This window comes from Mirounga leonina, unplaced genomic scaffold (genome assembly GCF_011800145.1).
Source record: "Mirounga leonina isolate KUSES-001 unplaced genomic scaffold, KU_Mleo_1.0 Mir_53, whole genome shotgun sequence".
In the NCBI taxonomy this organism is placed as follows: Eukaryota; Metazoa; Chordata; class Mammalia; order Carnivora; family Phocidae; genus Mirounga; species Mirounga leonina.
The window spans coordinates 84,225,347-84,247,319 of NW_023270807.1; the positions used below are offsets into that span (position 1 = coordinate 84,225,347).

Here is a 21,973-nt window from a genome sequence, read left to right on the forward strand (position 1 = left end):
GAAAATCATATCCCCATATTTTTAGTAAGAGAGGAAAAAAGGTAATTTTTAATAAATTAACTGGAATGTATTTGTCCTTGAGAAAGTGGTACTGATTTTCACTTCCTTTAATTCTATTTGTATAATACCAGTGTCACAATTATTCCCACTCTATGATCTCAAAGCAATATATTCTTCAAGGCAGCAAGAATATATTGAAACTATGTTAAAAGTAATACTTGAATTCATTTCTAGCATAAAATTTCTGGAGAACTTGCATGGCAAATAAAGATTTAATGATCAGAATAATATGAACCACAAGGAATATAAAGGTCTAAGAAGGATGTATTTGGAAATAAAGATCTGAAGTATAGTTGGTCAAGCTTCTCTGATTCTTAAAAAAAAAAAAGTAACTCAAGTCCCAGGCCAATGTCTGTCACCATCTGTAGTGTACAACCCATAAGAACTGTTCTCTGTTACAACCCAGTTAGCATACTGCCTGGAATACAGCAGACACTCGCTCAGATCGAGTAAGTAATCAGTTTATTCATTCAGCAGATTTTACCAATTACTTTTTAAGTTTTTTACAATTTTAATGCCGTATCCCACTCCCCCAAATTAACAGTTTGTCTCTCAAAATCTGATAAACCCTAAACCAAAATGTAGGCTATATTTAAAAATATAAATACTTAAAAATTTTAAGATTATAAAAATTTAAAGAATCGCATCATTGGCTAGGTGAAAGTGCCAACCTGGAAAAGCAATTAATTTATTTTTAAAAACAGAGATTGCAGAATCACCATTTAACCATGATTTTATTAAGTTTATGCATTTCTATGTTATTTTCTTACATGGCTTCCAACTCATTTCATACAGTAAGTTCAAATCCACAGCAAAGGCAAAAACTTGCCAATCTGCCTTGATAGAAACATTAACCCATTTATTTGGAAACCTATGGTAAAAACTTTAAGCCATTTCTAAAAGAATATGAAACTGTGCTCCTGCAATGCGATGAAATCTATAGAGTCCTTCACTTGACAAAAATCTCTTATCCCAAAGATAAACCAAGAGATTTATGTATAAAATGATTGGGTAACTATTTTACATGTGTGGTGCCTTTAAAACAATGTATTTGAAGACTGAAGTCATTAATAATAAAAATTAAAAATAAAACCAGTGGCTAGAATAGGAAAGACTGAAAGTATCTGATAAAAGTCATTTGATCCCAGATACCTCCATATTCCTAGGTAGCTCTAATAAATTGTTATGGATATGAGCAACATGTAGCTTACTTGATCTCTTAGAGACAAAATATAGATAGGGAGATGGGAGTTATAAAGTATCAATAGATTCATCATTAGAATCAAAATAAAACAATCTGAACCTCACTGCTTCTACTACGTCACTATGTAGGCTTGAACATGTTCAGATTTAATAGATTTGAGTCCACTTTCAAAGACAGATGTGTTTCCCTTTTCACCACCACGCACCTGGATTTCACTGAGTTACTGGTAAAGACCCTGGCACCTGATTAGACTGAGGTGCTGGAGACCCACTACTCATGGCTTGTGCAGGCACGGCAGCTGGTTCCATCTTGCTAATGTGTGTGATGAATCGAAGACGAAGTTTTAAAGCTGGTTTTAAATTACAGATAATCTTCTCTACCTAAGAAATAAACACATTAAAAAATATTTTAACCAGAGAACTTCAATTTTCCACTTTTTTTTAATAATTTTTTTTTAATAATTTTTTTTAAAAGATTTTATTTATTTAGAGAGAGAGACAGCAAGAGAGGGAACACAAGCAGGGGGAGTGGGAGAGGGAGATGCAGGCCTCTCGCCAAGCAGGAAGCCCAATGCGGGGCTTGATCCCAGGACGCTGGGACCATGACCTGAGCCAAAGGCAGATGCTTAATGACTGAGCCACCCAGGCGCCCTCAATTTCCCATCTTTAAAGATGTACTTTATACATAGCAGGAGATAATAAAATCAGGGAGTGGAGTGGGCTGGATAAGAAGTTTCTTTCTGTGTTTTATGTTTTAACAAAAGCAAATAAAATTATTTCTCTCTTACATGAGGAAAAAAATGTGTTCTCCCTTACACACGTTATATATGTGCATATAATCTATATATGTCTACACTTACAAAAACATATTCACTTACTTAGCTAGCCAGTCATCCCACTGTCAAAAGCTAATATAGTTTACACTGGAAATTTTATGTATCCAACCAGTCCACCATCCTTTTTATTTTTCTTTTTTAATATATTTTTTTAAGATTTATTTATTTGAGAGAGAGAGAGAGAGAGAGAGAGAAAGAACAAGTGGGAGGGGCAAAGGGAGAGGGAAAGAGAATCTGAAGCAGACTCCACACTGAGCATGGAGCTGGACACGGGGCTCAATCTCACAAGATCACAACCTGAGCTGAAACCAAGAGTTGGACACTTAATCGACTGTACCACCCCCACCCAGGCATCCAGTTCACCTTCCTTTTAAAATACCATCATCACAGAAGCATGAAGTATGATTATATTTTGAAGTTATTTGAGTAACTTATGTCTGTAACATTTATCTACAAAGCTAATTTTTTTGGTTTTGGTTTGTACTTGGAATTCAAACAAAATATTAGATCTACTTTTACTTAAAATACTTTAAAGAAATAAAAACATCAAGCAGTTCCATGGCTTTCTTAGCTTTACTCAAATGCTCTTTGACCTTACCAGGAAAGATCAGCCTATTAATAATTTTTCCTTTCTGTATTCCCTTGTGTCAAAGTTTCTCAAGCCCAAATATAAAGAATATGCTAAATCAAACACTTCTGTATTGTTTTCCACTCAACTTTGACAATCCTGCTGAGGCAATAAAGAAGTGAACATCCTCCCCACTCCATGTCCCTAGCTCCAAGGAAAGAACCCCGTAGACTAGGATCCATGTTTATATGTCAGTTTACCTTCCTTTCCTGCCAGAGAAAGAAATAACATTAAGGTATGGAGCGGAGGTCACTTCACCTATCTGCCCTACCTCCACCCTTCTAAAAGAGCCAAGCCTCTGTTTCCTATAGAGATGAAACTCAGTTATGATTCAAGGACGTCCTTTCCACTTTCAGAAGACTTTACCAGGAGGTGGCTCTTTAGATGCTGAATCTGAACGTGCTTCCCTTTAACTTCACTGGAGTTTATATGCCTTTTGAAGTAACACAGAACAAATCTAATGCCTATTCCAAATGGCAACCCAGTGAGAACACAAACAACTCCCTAGGACTTTGAAAATTCAAGTTAAGTACCTCCAGTTCCTTCAAATACCCTTTATATGAATTATTCTCTTGATCCCCCTGGCTTCAGTCTTCTAGTTATGCTGCAATCTGTCCAAAGTCCCCATAGTGTACCCTAGTCACTGTGAGAAAAGTGGGATCTCCTTCACTCATTACATAGTACCTCTCTGATCTTTTAAAAAGTAGACATTCTGTACTGTTTCTTGCGAATGAGATTACTATTAATCAACCACCTAGGTCTTTTCAGATGTCCTGCTGCAACTATCAAGGGGAAGAAGTGTGAGAAATTATAACATGTATTCACTAGTACTTGAAGTATACATGCAGAATAATGTGTTCATGTAGCCTAAAAAGGTCTAATAATAACCTTTTCCCCTTAGAAGAAAAAAAAAATAACAAAGTACTGAAACAAAAGTGTATCATCATATATTCAAGTTTTCTAAACTAAAGATCATTAAAAGATAAAGTTAACTTACTTGTTCTTTTACGCTGTCACCAGTAAACATATACTTCATATGATACAGGAAGTCACAGATGGGATCCATGTAATTTAAGTGGGCACTACACTGGTCTACATTCAGCAACATGTCATAAAATGCCACTCCAATCTATTTAACAAATAATATAAAATTATTTAAGGGGGCAAATAAGGTTCAAGCATTTAGAATGATGTAGCTGGACTCCATTACAAGACTAACACAGAGGGATAACATGTTTGTTGAAGAACTGTCACTGATCATACAAACCTCTATGTGCACTGGATATACGATATGGTCTGCATTTTTTTTTAAAGATTTATTTATTTATTTGAAAGAGAGAGAGAGAAAAAATGTATGTGAGAGTGTGCATGTGAGTGGGGGAGGAGCAGACGGAAAGAATCTCAAGCAGACCTCCCACTGAGCAGGAAGCCTGATGTGGGGCTTGATCCCACTACCCTGAGATCAAATCTGAGCCGAAATGAAGAGTCGGATGCTTAACTGACTGAGCCAACCAGGCGCCCTGATAATGGTCTGCATTTACAAAGGAATCCAAAGTGCTACAAAATGTCCCCTGATAGGGCTTAAATGCAATTTCTCTTCATAACTCCGTAATGTCGTTTAAAATGAAGAGATAGACAATCTCCTTTCTAGAAACCATTTCTCAATGTCTAAATTGCAGTCTCAGGGATACTTTACGTTGTACCTTCTTGGTTCCATTTGGTGGCTCATACTTTAAGGTTCTATTCTTGTCTCATTTTCTTTTCTCTGCACTCTTGTTAGGTGACTGACTTCATCCATTCCCATGATTTTAATTAATTACTCTGTACTATAGGGCCAACTCTCAAATTCACTTCTCCATCCTTAACCCTCTTTTCAACCTTAAGAATGAGTATTTCCCATGCATTTCTAATTTAATACATCCCACATCAAACTCATTATAGACATACTAAGTTATGGGCACACTAAATCCTCTAAAATTGTTCTTAGATTCTGCTAAACTAATTTCACTACTAATGGTTATGATGATATACAGTTTGGAAAACACTGGGAAAGAAACAACAATAGATCTTTTAGAACTTAATCTTATCACAGACAACCCAGGTTATATTTTACCTCTATCATACATCGCGTTCTCTCTTGCTGAAATCTTTGTAAAAATGGACCCACAAGATGGTACACATAAAGCAGCTGGAATTCGGTCTTCACTATAGGAAGAAGGACTTCAGTGAGAAACCTAAAATTTGAAGATTAGCAAAATTTCTTTTCACTTCAAATCAGCTGAATTGCTTGAACTTTGTTGATACAGCCTACCCAGGCATTTCTAAAATTTGTAATTTTTTGTAAAGTTTCTTTTTCTAATTAATCGTACATTCTCACTGGCTATGATTTTCATTTGATTATCAAAATAAATTATTTCAGATTTAGGAGTCATTCTCAACAGTAAAATTACGGAATGACAGAATGTGAATTACAGGTATCCCCTGCCTGCTTTCTGAAAATTTGCTTTATGCCACTTTGCTTTTACAAAAGGCCTACATTATTATAGCAATGGCTTTTTTTTTTTTTTTTTGTAAAAAGCAAAAATTCTCTTTGGTTTTCTTTTGGTTAGCAAAAATAGGTACTAATGTAGGTTTTCTGTAAAAATGAATTGGCATAACATGAACTTTCAGAAAGGGTGGGATACGCTTCACTTTATGTCATTTTGGCTTATGGAAGGTTTCATAGGAATACTCTACTTTTGAATAGCAGGAAAAACCAGTATTTGAAATAAAACGAGAATAACCAATCTAATATAAATGCCATTCTGAAGAAATCTGAATCTAATTACTACCAATTTTATAGTCAAGAAAAATAATCAGAAAATAGGTTAATATGAGTTATTCGGTTCAAAATGCACCTTTTGGGATATATTCTGGAAAAAGCCTGCATCTGACTAAACCTCCTGAAACTGTAATGGAAAACAAGATGCCAGACTATTTTTTTGCACATACAAATTAATTTTTTCAAACAATTCTGAAATAAAGGAACTTTCTCATTATCTAGAAATTCTACTTAAACTCACTTTGTAAGTTATTCTACTGAATGAGATACATACCTCCTGTGTAAATGAGATTAAAAAAACACAAAATGAAAAAGTCCAATTTACTTAAGAAATCATAATACCTACTTGGGAATGAGAGAAAGTTGCCCAATGCTAGAATGGTGCCACACAGCATGTGCGAGAGCCAACGTATAGCTGCAGCTCATCTCGGAGTAGGATTGATGACAAGCAGTGAAGTCAAATAGGCGGAATGGATAGCCAACCCACTCTGACTCGGTTGTCAAGCTGGGACTGCTGATTACACTCACAATTCGATCATGCAGGACAATCCAATATGGTTCCTTTAAAATCAGAGGAAAGCCTGATGAAAAATACCCTTATCCGGTATTCCACCCCCTTTCCAATATTCCACTCCAAAGCCTAAAATCATGGCACTTTCTCATTCTTGAAAGTTTTACTTATCTAGCTTGTGTTTTTGTGTAATGGAGATTTTGAAAGCAAAAGTAGGTGGCTTCATAGTAAGTCAAATTAAGTCAATAAGAACCTGGGGATAAGTGTCTGTGAGTTAGAGAGCTCTATACATGTGTCTGCCCCATTCATTTAGTGTCTGATATTTACTATACAGTAAATTGTTTTTACCAATACCTATTATACAGACAACACTAGTACACACAAATAACTCAGAAATAAATACATATATTTTGGAGGTGTGTAAGGAAAAAAATGATTGATTTGGAGAGGTGAATAATCAAGTTTGGAGAGCACAGGGTTAGACAATGTTATTGAAAGATACTGCAACAGTCAACTATTGCCAACAGTCAACTGAGTAGACACATGTGAGGTCACAGAAGGGGTCACTGAAGAAGCAGGACCTAAGCTGGCAAAGAATGAATAGGCTTTAGAGAAGCTAACAGAAGGAAGAGGGGTTCTGCATGTCTCATTACGCCACACATCAGAAGTACTTAAAACATATTTCAACAAGCATTATTTGCATGAGCAAAGGCTCAATACGTAACATGTTAAGTGGTCAAAAGTAGATCAGATTTTAATGTCAAAGTAAGGTTGGATAGATAAGATGGGACCGAAGGATGCAGGGACCCATAGGTCAGGTAGGTTTTTAGATCTCAGGCAGAAGGCAAAGAAAATACTCACTGCAGGTTTCTGAAGCAATAATACCATAAAAACGTAAAAAATACAGAAATACTTCCTTAATTGTGTGTTGTCCTCGTACAGGGCATCTTACATGCATCTTACTCTTGTGGCCGACAGGGGACAACTGCATTCCATTACTATGTACAAATCACAGTTATTAACTCACTGGTAACGCAGTGATGATCAGTCCAATTGCATTCATCCATGCTGTAATATTCTCTCTTGGCACTAACGGCTGACTTTAAGTGAAGAAAAAAAGAATAAAAAATGTGAAATTACAAAAATACTTTTATATGGTTGATAATGGATCTTATTTTGAGAATTTATATAATTCAGGGCTAACAACTGACCTACTCCAAAAAAACTACAATGAATTTTTATTGAGTAAAAATTTAATATACCCAAAAGGTTAGTAAGGCTTTTCTTAGTTGTCTCCTTTAACAATGGTTGCTGGGATGAAAGACTATTTCTACTTATTTATACTTCTCCAATCATTACCCCCTACTTTATGTTGATCTTCAAGAAAGGAATCTTGAAAAACTATCTTTGGTGAGATGTTAACATTATTCCTAACTTTATTAAATGTCAAACAGCTACTGAAGAGTAGAGGTGGGAACAAACCCAGGTCTTCTGACACTGTCCATGGTTCACTCCATTACATCTGTATCACAAAGATAAAATCTGGGACCAAAAGACAATTACCATCCCATATGCATCAGCCTTGGGACAACAGGTTTGTCTAACAGTTCCAAATAAAATATCATTCTTTTTACAAATAAACAATGAATCTTATCACATGAAACAGAACACACACCTTTTCAGGACGACATTTAGAAGCGCATTTCCAACATCTTCACCTGAAACAGCCAAGGCCATGAGTTCCACACAAGTAACATGCAGTGCATGCGCAGCTGGGTTGGGAAACTCATTGAATCTCCAGTCGCAGTTTGGGAAAGGACCAGGAGATTTGCCAGCCATCGGTGCAGATGGTTAAAGCAGTAACTGCTTATTTTGAGATTAATGGCTCACATTTGTAGTGCTTCATAGTTTTAAAAATGTTTCACGTGTAAATATCTCATTTTATTATCAATTTATCTGATTATAAGCCCCCAAGAAGTGACTGAACAGAAATTAAGAGGCAAATAAGAACCAAATACACATCAGTTTGACATACCTGAAATGTACTGACAGCAACCATGTGATTAACCACAAGGTATAAATGGCAGCTCTTGTGCTTTTATAACTGACAAGATAGCTAGAGAGGCAACCAGAGTAGCCCCAGGCTTCATCCACCTATTTCTTTTAATAGTTATAAGACAGTTGATAAGAACATTACTTTATAATGAGTAAATCTTTTACTTCAGGAAACAAATGCCTTCACACAGGAAAACAAATCACACCCATTTACGTAAAATTGCTCTACCTAGTAAACAGTGGCATGGTGTACAGACATAGTAAGCACAGTGTGCTAATAACTTAAAACATGAAATCAAAATAAAGAAATAAAAAAACATATACAGCAGCCTTTTCATTAAAAAAGAAAGTTTTATTATTATCTATTAGTATTTTTTAAAAGGACCTAAGGATTTATTTAAAGCAACAAAATTCTATGTTCTCCAGTAGCCAACAGATGCATTTACTACAACAAAGAGTACTTTTTTTAGAAATAAGAATTTTTTTCTTTGCAACAACCTCATTAGGTCTGTTTTTAGATATAACATTTAATGGAGTGAATGTCTGCCTATCTGGCAGCTAACTTGCTGCTGCTAATTTAAGATTTCAAAACCTCTACAAAAGTAAAACTAAAAATGATCATAAAAAAAACAAGTTTTGGAATATATAAAAATATTACTTTGAAAGGATAATATGTGTTCTCACAAATCAACATATAGTTATTTCTGAAGGGTCTGGAAAAATCACAATGAAAAGGATATTATCTACTAGTCTGCCAATCAATCTGCAATAGTAGGAGTCATCTGGGACCCAAGGATTTTCTTCTCGTGCATTCATGCCACACTTCAGGTATGTGTCACTTAGACACCAGCCTTGCGGTCGGTTATCCTTGAGTGAGCCAATGATGGCATGGACAAGCTTTCGCTTGAGATGTGGGCGTTCTCTCAGGTGCATTTCATAATAGTGCAGAGTATTATACAAATAAGTCACAGGGCGATCTGCCAAGAAGAAAACAGATCATCACAACGTTAATCTGGTTACCCACAATGAAAAACTAACCCCATTTTTCAAGATTACCAAAAAATAGCTCAGAAGCTCATGAAACTATTTCACATGCTGGGCAATTGCATACAATGAGTATTTTTATTTTAGGACAAGGCAGAAGGCTTCTAATAACATACATATTATGTAAAGGAATATCCATTGCAGCTCTCTTTACATTCGCAAAAGATTAGAATAGTCTAAATGGTCAAAACAAGGTAAATCATGGTATGTGTGGCATGAATGAGTTTTTTATGTACTGATACAAAGTAATCAATCCTAACACATCATAAAGGCATTAAAAATAAGGTGCAGAACAATGTGCATATCCTATATTATTTATGTGGGGAAAAAAAACGAACCCCAGAATATCTAAGGAAGGATACACAAGAAACTGGTAACAGTGGTCTCCTAGAGAAAGAAACTGGCCAGCTGGAGGTCATGATGGGGTTAACTACTTTTCACTGCATACCCTTCTCTACCATGTGGATGTTACCTAATTCCCCCACCCCCCAAAAAAAGTTTTTTAAAGGAATGCTTGCTTGAACTTCATACCTATTCTGTAGTGCTAAAATGCAATTTGGATTTCTGGTTAGGAGGAAGACATCTTAGACAAAGGACTGAGAAGAACTCCCGTCCCCCCGCCCCGCCCCCGAGAAATACACTTAGTCCCCACAGTGGCTCTAGGCCTTTCACGCTCCTGTCACTGACTCCACCATTCTCTGGTCACCTGGTTTAAAACTTCAGAGTTGTCTTTGACTTCTTTCCTTCTATATTCTCCCCACAAGCTGCCAATCAAGTCCTCTTCCTTCTTCCTTGACTATCTGTCCCTTCCTTCTCATTTCCAATGTCATCATAGTTGTTTAGGTACTAATCATATAACTGAATTTTTTGACAGAGGTCTTTGAAATGGCTTCTTCCTTCCAAAACATGCTGCCAACTACAACTAGATTTATCTTTCTAAAGTGTCGCTTTCTATGCCATGACCTTACTCGATAACTTCTAGCTGACTCTTGATTATCTGCAGGTTATAAGATCAAAACTTCTCAGCCTGGCACTTCAAGTGATCTAACTGTTGGGTACAAAGTTTAAATTCTCAATTTAGCCAATGAGGAGACTGTCTTCAAAATGCTATGATTTTTCCAAAGGATTCCTTCTGCCTAGGATGTTCTCTTTTCCTTCCTGTTTATATAAATCACATGTATCAACAGCTCGAATCCTATCATCTAGGAAGCCTACTGAGTTAGTTCATAGTAACATAGTCAGTTCTGAACTCAGATCATACCCTTCTCCTTCTCTATTCACTTGACAACTAATCACACACTACGTAAAAGGGGGCATCTCTTGCATATCACTTTTATTTCTACTTTTTAATACATTTGCCATGACCTACCTATTCATATTTTTATGTCATCTATTTTACACTTCATGGCATTGCTATATAGCACTTATTCTCAAAACACTTTTATTGAAAAACAATTAAAATAAAATCTTTAGAACCATGATTACCCATATAGTCATGCCCAGACTACTTTTGTTTATTGAGTTATTAGATGGAATTAAAATTTGAAAAAGCTTACCATGAAATTTATATAAGCCACCAAGGTGATCTAGTAGAGTCTCCAGTGACTTGGAAACTGGAAGCAACTCTAAAAATCTGTGGATTACTATATCAAATACTGGGAGAAATCGAAGACACACATTTCCAAAATAGATGGGTAGATAGGGAGACTGGATCTGCACAGGAGGATCAACCTGCTCCGCCAGGCCCTCAAAATATAGTTTCTCAGGGTATTTCTGTGGAAGTGAATAAATGGCCAATGTTCAGGGCATCTTTTTTTATTCTCTTAAAAAAATAAAGCTAAATAAACTTGTCATTTTTAAAAGAATATGAAACCATGTTTGTTTTTGCAATGCAATGAAATAAATCTAGAGTGCTTTACTTAACAAAAATATTACCCCAAAGACATACCAAAAGAGATTTATGTATAAAAGAATTTGTAATAACCCTTTCATTTTTTAAGTACTCACGTCTACTAAAACTGCAGTTTCTTTTTTTTTTTTTTTTATTTATTATTTGACAGAGAGAATGAGAGAGAGAGAGCACATGAGAGGAGGGAGGGTCAGAGGGAGAAGCAGACTCCCCGCCGAGCAGGGAGCCCGATGCGGGACTCGATCCCGGGACTCCAGGATCATGACCTGAGCCGAAGGCAGTCGCTCAACCAACTGAGCCACCCAGGCGCCCTAAAACTGCAGTTTCAATAAATCCCTAACATAGAGATACTCTAGAACCTTGAGGCAGTTTAGAGAGCTAATTTCCTTCTATACAGATTAGAGAGAAAACAGTAGAACCACAGAGAAAACAGCCAAACCAATTAGCCAAATACCTAAGAATGACGTAAACAAGATTCACTGAAGCACTGATTTGAATTAGTACCTTGTGATAATTCATGTGCTTGGTGTGCCAGTCATTCTGTAGCCAGTGTTCTGGAGAATTTTCCTTCACAAAGTCACTTACTCGATTTCTAAAATCATTAGGTTTGAGTAACAGCAACTGAATTATGAAATAACAAACCTGGGCTTCATTTCCTTCATGACTACGCATGGCCTTTGGAGAACAACAGAAAAATGATATTACAATGTCTGACCTGTGCAAAAAAAAAATGATATTACAATGTCTGCTACTAGATAGTCTATATTTGAAGACAGTAATATCTCACTATTAGAATTTTATTATATGTCGAGTCTACCCCTAACCAACTGTTCAGAATTCCCTAAACATATCTGACTTTCTTGCCCATTTTTGGTTCTCACCATTCCTTCTGCCCAAAGTGTCCCTCTTTTTTCTTTTGTTGAAATTCAATCCATCCTTCAAGATCTCTCACCTAGATAGATGTGGTCTCTCATTGTTCGCTGGCGATATTTTCCTTACACCTCTATCTTATCCTTCTATTTTACTGATTTATAGATTTAGCTTATTTCTCCTATGTCATAACCATATTTATATTTATGTTCCATAGCTAAGAGGTTAATGTTAATCAAATAAGCCACCCCAAATATCACCATTATAGTTTTAAAAAAAGTAGCATTTTCCAGCCTGGTTCAGTGTCTTCTCTTAAAATTTTGCCTGAAATAGACACCAACTGAAGAGGAAAAATAATTTGGGGAATACTGGGTGGCTATGAGAAACATTCAGTTCTGAATATGGCTGCCAAAGTATACAGAAATGATTATTAGCACTCTACAAAGAAAATCAATGGCTTTTTTTTTAAACCACTTCCTGCTTCTAGTGGGAGCCTTTGGGAATTAACTCAGGGTCTAATTGCTTGTACTTTTACAGCATCACAAGGCCAGGACCATGACTGTCTTATTTACTTCTATACTTTCTATGCATAGAACACAGCAGATATTTAATACACACTTGCTGAATGAATGAAGACACTGGGAAATCTCTAGTTCCTTAGGGAAGTGACAGCAATGCTTGATTATCGTATAATTTCCTTAAATCTTTAGAAGCAATATAGCTACATTAATACAAGATCTGTCAGTCACACACCTTGATCCAAAAGAGAATGAAGCAGCTTAGAAACTTATTCTTAAATAAGCGTATTCTTACCAGGCAGAGAATTAATCTGTCCAGTGTAACAATGTTATACTTCCATACCATGTCATTAAGAATTTCAATGCATTTGTTGAGTTGTTGACCCCCAGCTGACGTAGAGAACTCATATACTAAGAAATCTGCAAATGTTCTTACATGGGCTACCAAGGCCCTGGCTCCAATTCTTTCTAACACTCTAGAAAACCAAGAATAAATAGTAAGTTATATTGCTATATGGTATAATGGTTTGTCAAATGGAATGCAGATGTAGGTTTCTGGCTTACCTATAGCCAATCTGATTAATATGATCTGTTTCCAAGAGCATTTTCCAGAGAAGACAAAGGAAGAGAGGAGGAGAGCCTTGCATAGAGAAGTGGGTAATGATGTCATTTTCATTGGTCATTGACTTCCACTTCCTATATTCCTCCTCCACATTTTTTTTCAGATTAAAACGGCTTTCCTGAGGTACATTATTTTGCTTGAAGAATGCCTAAAAGGAAGATCAGAAGTTTACTTCAAGGGTTATACTAAAAAGAAGAGCATTGGCTATAGAGTCAAGAAACCATTCTAGGCTTGATTCTGACACTAATAAACTCTATGTGACCTCAAGCAACTTAGTAATCAAGACTGAATTTCTATAATGGGAAAACACACAGGCTTGACTAGATTATCTCTAAGATTCCTTTCCTAGATTTGCTAAGCAGAAATTCCAAGCAAGCCTGAATTCAAAGCTTCCTCAATCACCTGTTGATACTTCTGTTCATCTTTAAAAAAAAAAAAAGAAATTTATGTACCTTTTGGTTACATATTTTATTATCTCTATAAGGAAAATCCATTATACTATCTCAGACCATCAATCAGCATCACCTGGGACCTGTAAGAAATGTAGACTTGGACCCCATTCTAGACCTACTGAATTGGAAGCTCAGCAGTCTATCTGAGCAAGCCCTCTAGGTAATTCTGATAAGTTTGCTCTAACCCTATTGGAAGTTCTAGAAAGCAGATGTTCATTATGCTTTTAAACTTTTCTCTGAAAAGTAGAGGACAGATGAGGTTTTCCTTTCTCCATATTATAAAAGCCAAGTTTATAGTCTTTCTGTGTGATTAAAAAAAATTCAGTCAAGTGTAACAATGTGTATTCTGTGAAGCTTTGTTAAGCTGTATTTCTCCCCATTTCAGTTCTAAGAGAGAGAAACCTTTTTTTCAGGTGATATGTTCATTCTCACAAGGTTCTAAGACTGTTAACTAATAAGACGAAACCAAAATTATATTTTTAGGAACATATCCAATCCTGGAGTATGACAGGGAACAACTCAAGAGACTTTGGAATAGCAAAAGATTTTTTAAAAAAAGAAATAAAAGTTAATTTCCTTTGGATATCACTAAAACAAGCTCTCTAGAATAATACTAAATGGGAAGAAATGAATTAACGGGAAAGAATGATTTCATATATATTAAATGGAAGAATGATTTTGTATACATTCAATATGTAATTCAAGACCAAATTACCTGTAGTGGGCCTGGAAAACAGCTAAGAGTGTGTGACGCCCAGTTATGAGGAGTAAAACTCATGATGGTCTGAAGTATGTCTTTACACCAAGTTCCCTGAATTGAATCAGAGCCTGTAAAAAAATCTAAACATAAACAAACAGATGTAATCCAGATATAAATGACCCACAATTCATAACTATCACAGAGAAAGTAACAATTATGTAAACCCATTGAATTTCACTGTAATACACTCACTGCTTAGCTAGTTATATTCAGTTTAAACCTATATTCTCTTAGTTTATAAATGATTTGAATTATTACATTAGTAAAATGAACATAATTTTTGAAAAGAAGACAAAAGACATTGCAATCTTTTTTTTTTTTATTTAAGTAAGCTCCACACCCAGCGTGGAGCCCAACATGGGACTTGAAATCATGACCCTAAGATTAAGACCTGAGCTGAGATCAAGAGTTGGACGCTTAATGGACTGAGACACCCAGGTGCTCCTGCAATCTTTTTTTTTTTTTTAAGGTTACAGAGCACCAATGATCTAACAGTGATACAGGCCCACCACGATCGCTCATGTAGTTCACTCTGACAATGAGGTATCAGCACTTTATTGGGCCAAGGAAACAGAATTAAGAAAGTAGGTATCTTTTCTAGTGGTTGAAACAGCTATAAGACTTTAACTCTTTAAATCAAGAAGGTTAATTTATGTAAAATAAGATAGTTTACACAAATGTATTTGAGGTTGCTAAATTCAATAACTATTTCTTTAAAACAGCAGTTCTCAAAGTGTGGTCTGCAGATTCTGTGGGTCCCCAATATCCTTTTAAGGATTCGATGACATCAAAACTATTAAAATAATACTACTAAGATAATACTGATCTTTTCACTGTGTTGATATGTGCACTGATGCAGCAAAGGTATGGTAAGCAAAACTGCTGGCCCTCAGAACAATCAAACAGTGGCACCAGACTATACTAACAGCCATTGTAATCTTCACCACACTCTCAGGGCGGGTGGGGGGAGTAGAGGGGAAGTGCCAGTTTTACTCAAGACTATTCTTAAAGTAGTGAAAAGGACTATATCCTAGCCCTTAAGTACCTCTAATCTTATGTTGTGATAAAAATGGAAGTATGCATAAAGTGTCCTAGCTACACATCAAAGTACGATGGGTATCCTAAGTAAAAGTACTTGTGCAATTGTTTGAATATCGAGTTAAATTGCTTCTTGGCCTTTTGGCTAAGATCAAGTGTGGAATATCGAGTTAAATAAGCTCTTTTTTTTTTTTTATGGAATTCCATTTTTACTTGAAAGAACATCTGACAGAAAACTACAGTTATTCGGACTTGGGCATTAAGCAGAAATTTTCTTGAAAATTAACAAAGGGAGCCTGTTACTTCAAGGAAAACAAATGACCACATCTTTTGCCAATGATAAAATCTGACTTTTCAAGTGAAAAATCAAAATTTTGGAAAACTTGTATCCACTACTATAAGCCTGATAGTTTTCTAAAACTTAACAATTTTCCTAATGAAATTTGCAGTGATACTAACAAATGTAATTTTATGATACTGTATAATGAAGTGTGCCAACATTTTAAGATCTACATAACTCAGTGAACCAAAGCTTTCCAAAAACAAATTCATAGTTATAAAATATACATGAATTAAAAAAATCCATTAGGTGTGCAAAACAGACCAAAGGATTATAATGTAATAGAGTACAAAAAGTTAACTGATAGAACTTCGATTCTACAGTGCAACTAAGTTTAAGAAACCATTACTTGTCCAATTTTGTGTGACATCAAAGAATATTGACAATTACCGGAAAAGGCCATTAAAGTACTCCTCCCTTTCCAACCTCATACCTGTGTGGGGCCATATTTTTTTTCAGTTCTAAAATAACATATTGCAATAAATGAAATGTAGAAGTAAATATAAGATCCAGCAAAGCTTCTTTTACATCAGATATTAAAGAGAGATGCAAAAAATGTGAAACAGTGGTGCCTTTTCTCACTAAAGTTTTGTTCTAGAGAATATATAGTTTATTTTTCACAAAAAAATATGCCATTTATGTTAATATGTAACAAGTTCATTATTTTTAAGTGAATTAAAAAATATTAAAAAAGCATCCAACTAATAATACAGTGCATATTAACTAAATTGAATTTAAATAAAAAAAATTTTAAAAAGCATGTATCTTAATATCTAATAAAGTAAATATTGATATAACCCATATAAATGAAAATCTTTGGGAATTTCTTTTTTTAAGAGTGTAAAGTGGTCCTGAGACCAAAAATCTCAAGAACCACTACTTAAAAATGATGTAAAATGGTTGAAAACTGAAGCTCAACTCAGTTAAAATGATAGTACACAGAAGAACCTCCATTAATGATTAAAGGTATTAAACAACTATTTTTTTTTTTAAACAAATGAAATGGATCTTTTCAGTATGTTATCCCCTTAATAATCAGTAGGAACACTGCATGCTCTAATTCATCTGTTTTTGTTGGTGATAATCACCATATTCACTGTTACCTGTTACGTGAGTTGCTCTAGCTAAGGTCAATATCAAGGCCCGGTTCAGCTCTTCAGATTCTGCGGATAGCACCGTTTTGGGATCACTCAGGAAGCGTGTGAACTGTGGCTGTACCTCTGAGCTCCCTAATGCTGTTATAAGCCTAAGTGCAGTGCTCTCAACACTGAAAGGTGGGAGAACAAAAAGAAATGAAAAAATTAAGTTGCATATAAAATTTTAGAATTTTAGAATTAAACCTAATTCTAGGTTAATTAAAATGGAAAAAAACATGCAAACTATGAATTCCTCTTCTTTGATTAAAAAAACACCCTCCTCCTTTACGTGAAAATGAGCTTTAATTTGTTTTAAAAACCTGAGGTGCCAAAAAAAAAACAAAAACAAAACACCGAGGTGCCAAATTTTATAGCAAAACCGACATTATTTACACATTTGAAAAAGATAGCTTGTAGCTTATAGGACTAAACAATTTCACCTGGATATACAGCATTTCAAAAATTATATTTTTCAATCAAATATATTTTCACTTAGAGCAAAATCAAAGTGACATGATAATATAACCTTAATCTGAAGTGTATTTAAATCCAATATTCTTAAGGGCTAAATTAGAACATTTTGTCAAAAGCCTTGGAAGTACTTATTCTCAGGCCAAAGAGCACTAGGTGAGGATTGAACTACCTTAATAACTTCTTATTTAAAAAGCTGTCCTCTACTTCTTCTGTACTGGAAATAAAAGACTCTAGAAGCAGAGGAGATTTATGACATATGAATACAAATACTATAAAGGATTAAGTTCCCCATGTTCAACAAAGTTTCTAAGAAATCTTAAGGAAAGACCGTCATCCAAGAGCTCACCAGAGATGGAGCTGGTTCTGGTTGGTTTGTGCAACTGCGGCTAGAGTATGAAGATGGCTCAGGAGCTGCACTCTATAATGAGGCTGGATGTGGTGCATCCGGTAGCTGAACATCTCAAGAAGTGTGTGTAAGATCCCCCATGCATGGGACTTGAAAACAGTTGGTAAAAGTTGACCTTGAGGAATAAGACAATTTAAGGTACCAATTATAAAAGCTATGAATTAAAAGTACTGAAGAAAAGTCACATGGAGTAAAATCTACATAAAGATTTGATCATGAACACACACACACACACGCAGACTCTTTCCAAATTTTCTCCATTAATTTCTCCTTTAATGGTAAGGAAAAAAAATCTGTATCTTAATTAGAATACCAAGTCTGCTTTTTTTTTTTTTTGGCTGGAATATGACAAATGATACTCAAGTTCATCTGAAAAAAATGAGACAACATATGAAAAAAAAATTACCCTTCCTCACTTCAGTTGTCTTTTATTTTTTTTATTTTCTTTTACTTTTATAACGTAATGTTCCCAGTCTTTTGAAGTATAAGGATCATTTTTTAATATACAAATTGCATGACACCCACTCTTATTCCTTCCTCTCTCCCAAAAAAGCTGTATTCAACCCTCAATTATCTGGGAAGAAGAGTAATTATGGTTCAAATTAAAATTATGCTGTATTAGTAAAAAGTTGTAATTACCATGAATCAGAAAAACACTTCTATATTAGAAAGTATCTATTACTTAGAACTGCTAACAACTAAGAGATCTATAAGCCATCTCCTGAAATGCAGGAAAACTCCTTCCCTATTGCCAGTCAGACTTAGCCCCAGGGGCAAACCAGCAAAAGAAGCACATGGGACCACACATTCCTGCATGAGAATAGGTACCATGTCTGTCTAGCTCACTGCATCCCAAACACTTAACACAACACCTCTTTCTTATCATAACTTTAAAGTACAACTCACTCTCCTCACTCTCACACTCTTATCCCTCTTTTTTGATTGATTTTTCTCCTTAAGACTTATCATCTGACATAGTCCATACTTTATTTCTTTGTCTGTCCCCCTCATTAGCAGGTAATCTCTATGATGGAAGTGACATCTGCATACTATTGCATCCCCGGCACCTAAAAGAATACCTATTGAATTAATGAATGGGTTAATGGTTATAAACACCAGAAAGTTCTGTCTTACTGATAAATCCTTTGATGCCCAAGGACTCTATTTCCATATAGACCAATAAACGACTGTAAGTTTCCACTAGGGCTGGAGCCAAGGCCACACTGGATTTTGCATGAGCAAGTTTTATCACTCTGGTAGCAATGCTATGGATAAGGCTGAGGAAAAACAAAAGAAAAGAAAAAGCCTTATTTTTGACATAGATAAGCAGTTACTCTACTTATAGGGAACTTGGTATAAATCTAAACTTAGGGGCGCCTGGGTGGCTCAGTCTGTTAAGCGTCTGCCTTCAGCTCAGGTCATGATCCCAGGGTCCTGGGATCGAGTCCGCATCCGGCTCCTTGCTCAGTGAGGAGCCTGCTTCTCCCTCTGCCTGCCATTCCCCTTGCTTGTGTACTCACTCTCACATTCTCTATCTCTCGTTCTGACAAATAAATAAAATCTTCAGAAAAAAAAAATCTAAACTTAAATACATGAATGCATGAGCTCCATTTTAATCATTTAAGTTGTACAGGACACTTGGTAGTGATGCACTGTACAACCTGAGACTAATTCTGGTTTCCATGATGCTTTCAATGCACATCAGGATCCCTCTGCACATGGAAAAGCAAAATTTGGGTATGACTCATAAAAACACATTTGAATTAAAAAAAAAAAAAAGACTAAAACACACAAAAACCAAAAACAAACCCCAAAATAATTTAAACAAAAAGAGCATGTATGGTTTTAGTCTGTTTTTCTTTTTCAAATATGTAACAAACTATTTCAGAAATTAAATGACTTTTATTACAGAATTACTTAAAAAAATCACTGCTAAGATCCAAATGTTGGGTTCTAACACGGTTTTCCTCAACTCTGTCACACAAGCAGGTAAAGCACATATATAATGCTATGACAATGTTTACCATTAGAAAAAGAGCATGGCTCTTCTAGAACTGATGTCCCACGGATACATTCTCCTTTACCTACATAGTGTCTGAACTTTGAGCCAATACTTAAGAGCTAAAAGACTAGAAATGAAAATCTGGATTTCTAGCCCTTCTCAAAAAAATTTAGAAGATCTAGCTATACTAGTCTACATTCTTACATTATAGAAATTAGCTAAAATGGCAGCACCATGAGGTAAGTCCTGCATGCTTCAGTCAGCCTCAATCCCTTCTAGATACACATACTTGCATGTGCATGAACACCTGGCACTCTTTCACTCAGCACCATGTGGCACTCACTCACATTGTCAGCTTGGCTCTGAGGGGTACCTGAGGTTCTAGAATCACAACCAACAGAGCCATTCCTGTCTTTTTAGAAACTATGCAAATGTCAATTCTAAAAGCATCCCTATTTATTATCAATATAGTACAGGCATTATAATTTTCATATCCCTGGACTCAGCAATTCTACCTTCAGCAAATTATTTAATCAAAATGTATTATAGGTAGGTGCAAATACAGCCTTAAAAGCAGTTTTCATAGCCATCATTATAATACTAAGACACTGTGAATAATTCATGTCCAACAATGTGGAACTGACTAAATAAACATATATAGCCACACAAAAGACTTCTTTATAGAAATTAAAACAGATGTTTTTAAAAAAACACTAGACTGAAAGAGGTGTTTGTTCGATTATTATGGGGAAAAGGTGGTTATAAAAGAGTATTGCAGGGTGCCTGAGTGGCTCAGTTGATTAAGCGTCCACCTTCTGCTCAGGTCCTGATCTCAGGGTCCTGGGATCAAATCCCTCATCTGGCTCCCTGCTCAGAGGGGAGTCTACTTCTCCCTCTCTCTCTGCCCCTCCTCCCGCTGATCTCTCTCTCTCTCCCCAACTCTCTCTCAAATAAATAAAATCTTAAAAAAAAACAAAACTATTGCAGTAAGAATCCATTTTGTTAAAAGAAAAATCCCAACCCATAAATGCATATATTTATACACAGAAAAAAAGACTCAGAACATACACCAAAAAATTTTACAGTGTTTATTTCTCAATATTTTCTTGAGGTTTATTTGTACACTCTAGAATTCCTATAATACCACTTTTGGGATGCCTGGGTGGCTCAGTCGGTTAAATGTCTGCCTTCAGCTCAGGTCACAATCCCGGGGTCCTGGGATCGAGCCCCATATCGGGCTCCTTGCTCAGTGGGGAGTCTGCTTCTCCCTCTGCCTGCCGCTCCCTCTGCCCCTCCCCCTGCTCGTGCGTGCGCACGTGCTCTCTCTCAAATAAATAAAACCTTAAAAAAATAAGTAAATATCATTTTTGTAATAAAATAAACCTAATCATTTCAAAAAAAATGTACCTAACCATAGAACACATACATAATCATGAAATAAAGCCTATACTACACTGATATCAATTTCCTGACACAGGAGCAAATAAATAAAAAGAACATACCTCATTTTGGCATGAACTGTCAGTGAATCCAGGAGGTTCATGGGTAAGGGAGTAATAGATGCTGAAGCCAAGCAGCTCGTTCCAGGAAGAGGTACTCTCATAATTCCATTTCCATAAATAGTTTCTACCAGAGCTCCCATGGGTAATGTAAAACATTCTGAATTTGTAGAGTATGCATTACACAGCAGGGCAATCTTATAGTCATTCATTTGTAAACTCTTATTTCTAAGACTCTGCTGTAGGAACCTAAAATTTCAAGTACCATTAAACAGTAAACAATGCAAATAATTTCCAGAATGTTAACTCTGTGCTTTAAAAAACATTTAATTTCATGAAATGATTTACTAATACTATCTTTATTCCTACAGATGTGACAGTTTCTGCCCAAAATGTAGAGTGGAAACATAGAAAAGTTTGAGTAGCCTTTCAAAAAGAACTTAAGTAATCACAAGTTATCAATTAATGGATATTTGTTAAGTATTACTATACACACAGCACTAGGATTCAGATAATGAAGAGATAACTCAAGAATTCATGAACTTTGTTTCTATTTATTATCTATCTGGTTAAACACAACAATGTGGCTTCATTATAGATGTCACTGTGAAAAGATGATTAAGGAATGTCTCATAAAGGGAAAGCCAAATGAAATGTGAAGTCCACCTACCCTACAGTCTCCTATGAAGAGATTTGGCAGTCCTGTCAGAAGTTCTAGGTGGGAATTTCAGGTGTTCCTAACACCCCATCTAAAGCCAAGTCTATATCTAACAAGGCAATCTTCTCTGA

General features: G+C 35.6%; 1 protein-coding gene across 3 annotated transcripts in view; it reads right to left on the minus strand.

Annotated features, from left to right (window-relative positions):
- Window positions 1-766: 766 nt before the first annotated feature.
- The window catches only part of MED23 (mediator complex subunit 23), a 41,623-nt gene continuing 20,416 nt past the window's right edge, over window positions 767-21,973 (minus strand). For 2 of the 3 annotated variants that reach the window (XM_034990655.1, XM_034990656.1), the window contains 16 exons: window positions 21,188-21,433; window positions 18,818-18,960; window positions 17,624-17,798; window positions 16,771-16,934; window positions 14,245-14,369; window positions 13,020-13,225; window positions 12,751-12,931; window positions 11,572-11,742; window positions 10,715-10,931; window positions 8,855-9,091; window positions 7,735-7,900; window positions 7,087-7,159; window positions 5,895-6,109; window positions 4,841-4,961; window positions 3,725-3,856; window positions 767-1,644 (listed from right to left, as the gene is read on the minus strand). In XM_034990655.1, coding sequence (XP_034846546.1) covers window positions 1,477-1,644; window positions 3,725-3,856; window positions 4,841-4,961; window positions 5,895-6,109; window positions 7,087-7,159; window positions 7,735-7,900; window positions 8,855-9,091; window positions 10,715-10,931; window positions 11,572-11,742; window positions 12,751-12,931; window positions 13,020-13,225; window positions 14,245-14,369; window positions 16,771-16,934; window positions 17,624-17,798; window positions 18,818-18,960; window positions 21,188-21,433 — 2,740 coding nt within the window. In that variant the 3' untranslated portion in view covers window positions 767-1,476. The remainder of the gene's footprint in view (window positions 1,645-3,724; window positions 3,857-4,840; window positions 4,962-5,894; window positions 6,110-7,086; window positions 7,160-7,734; window positions 7,901-8,854; window positions 9,092-10,714; window positions 10,932-11,571; window positions 11,743-12,750; window positions 12,932-13,019; window positions 13,226-14,244; window positions 14,370-16,770; window positions 16,935-17,623; window positions 17,799-18,817; window positions 18,961-21,187; window positions 21,434-21,973) is intronic. The other variant, XR_004676552.1, reaches the window with a different exon arrangement.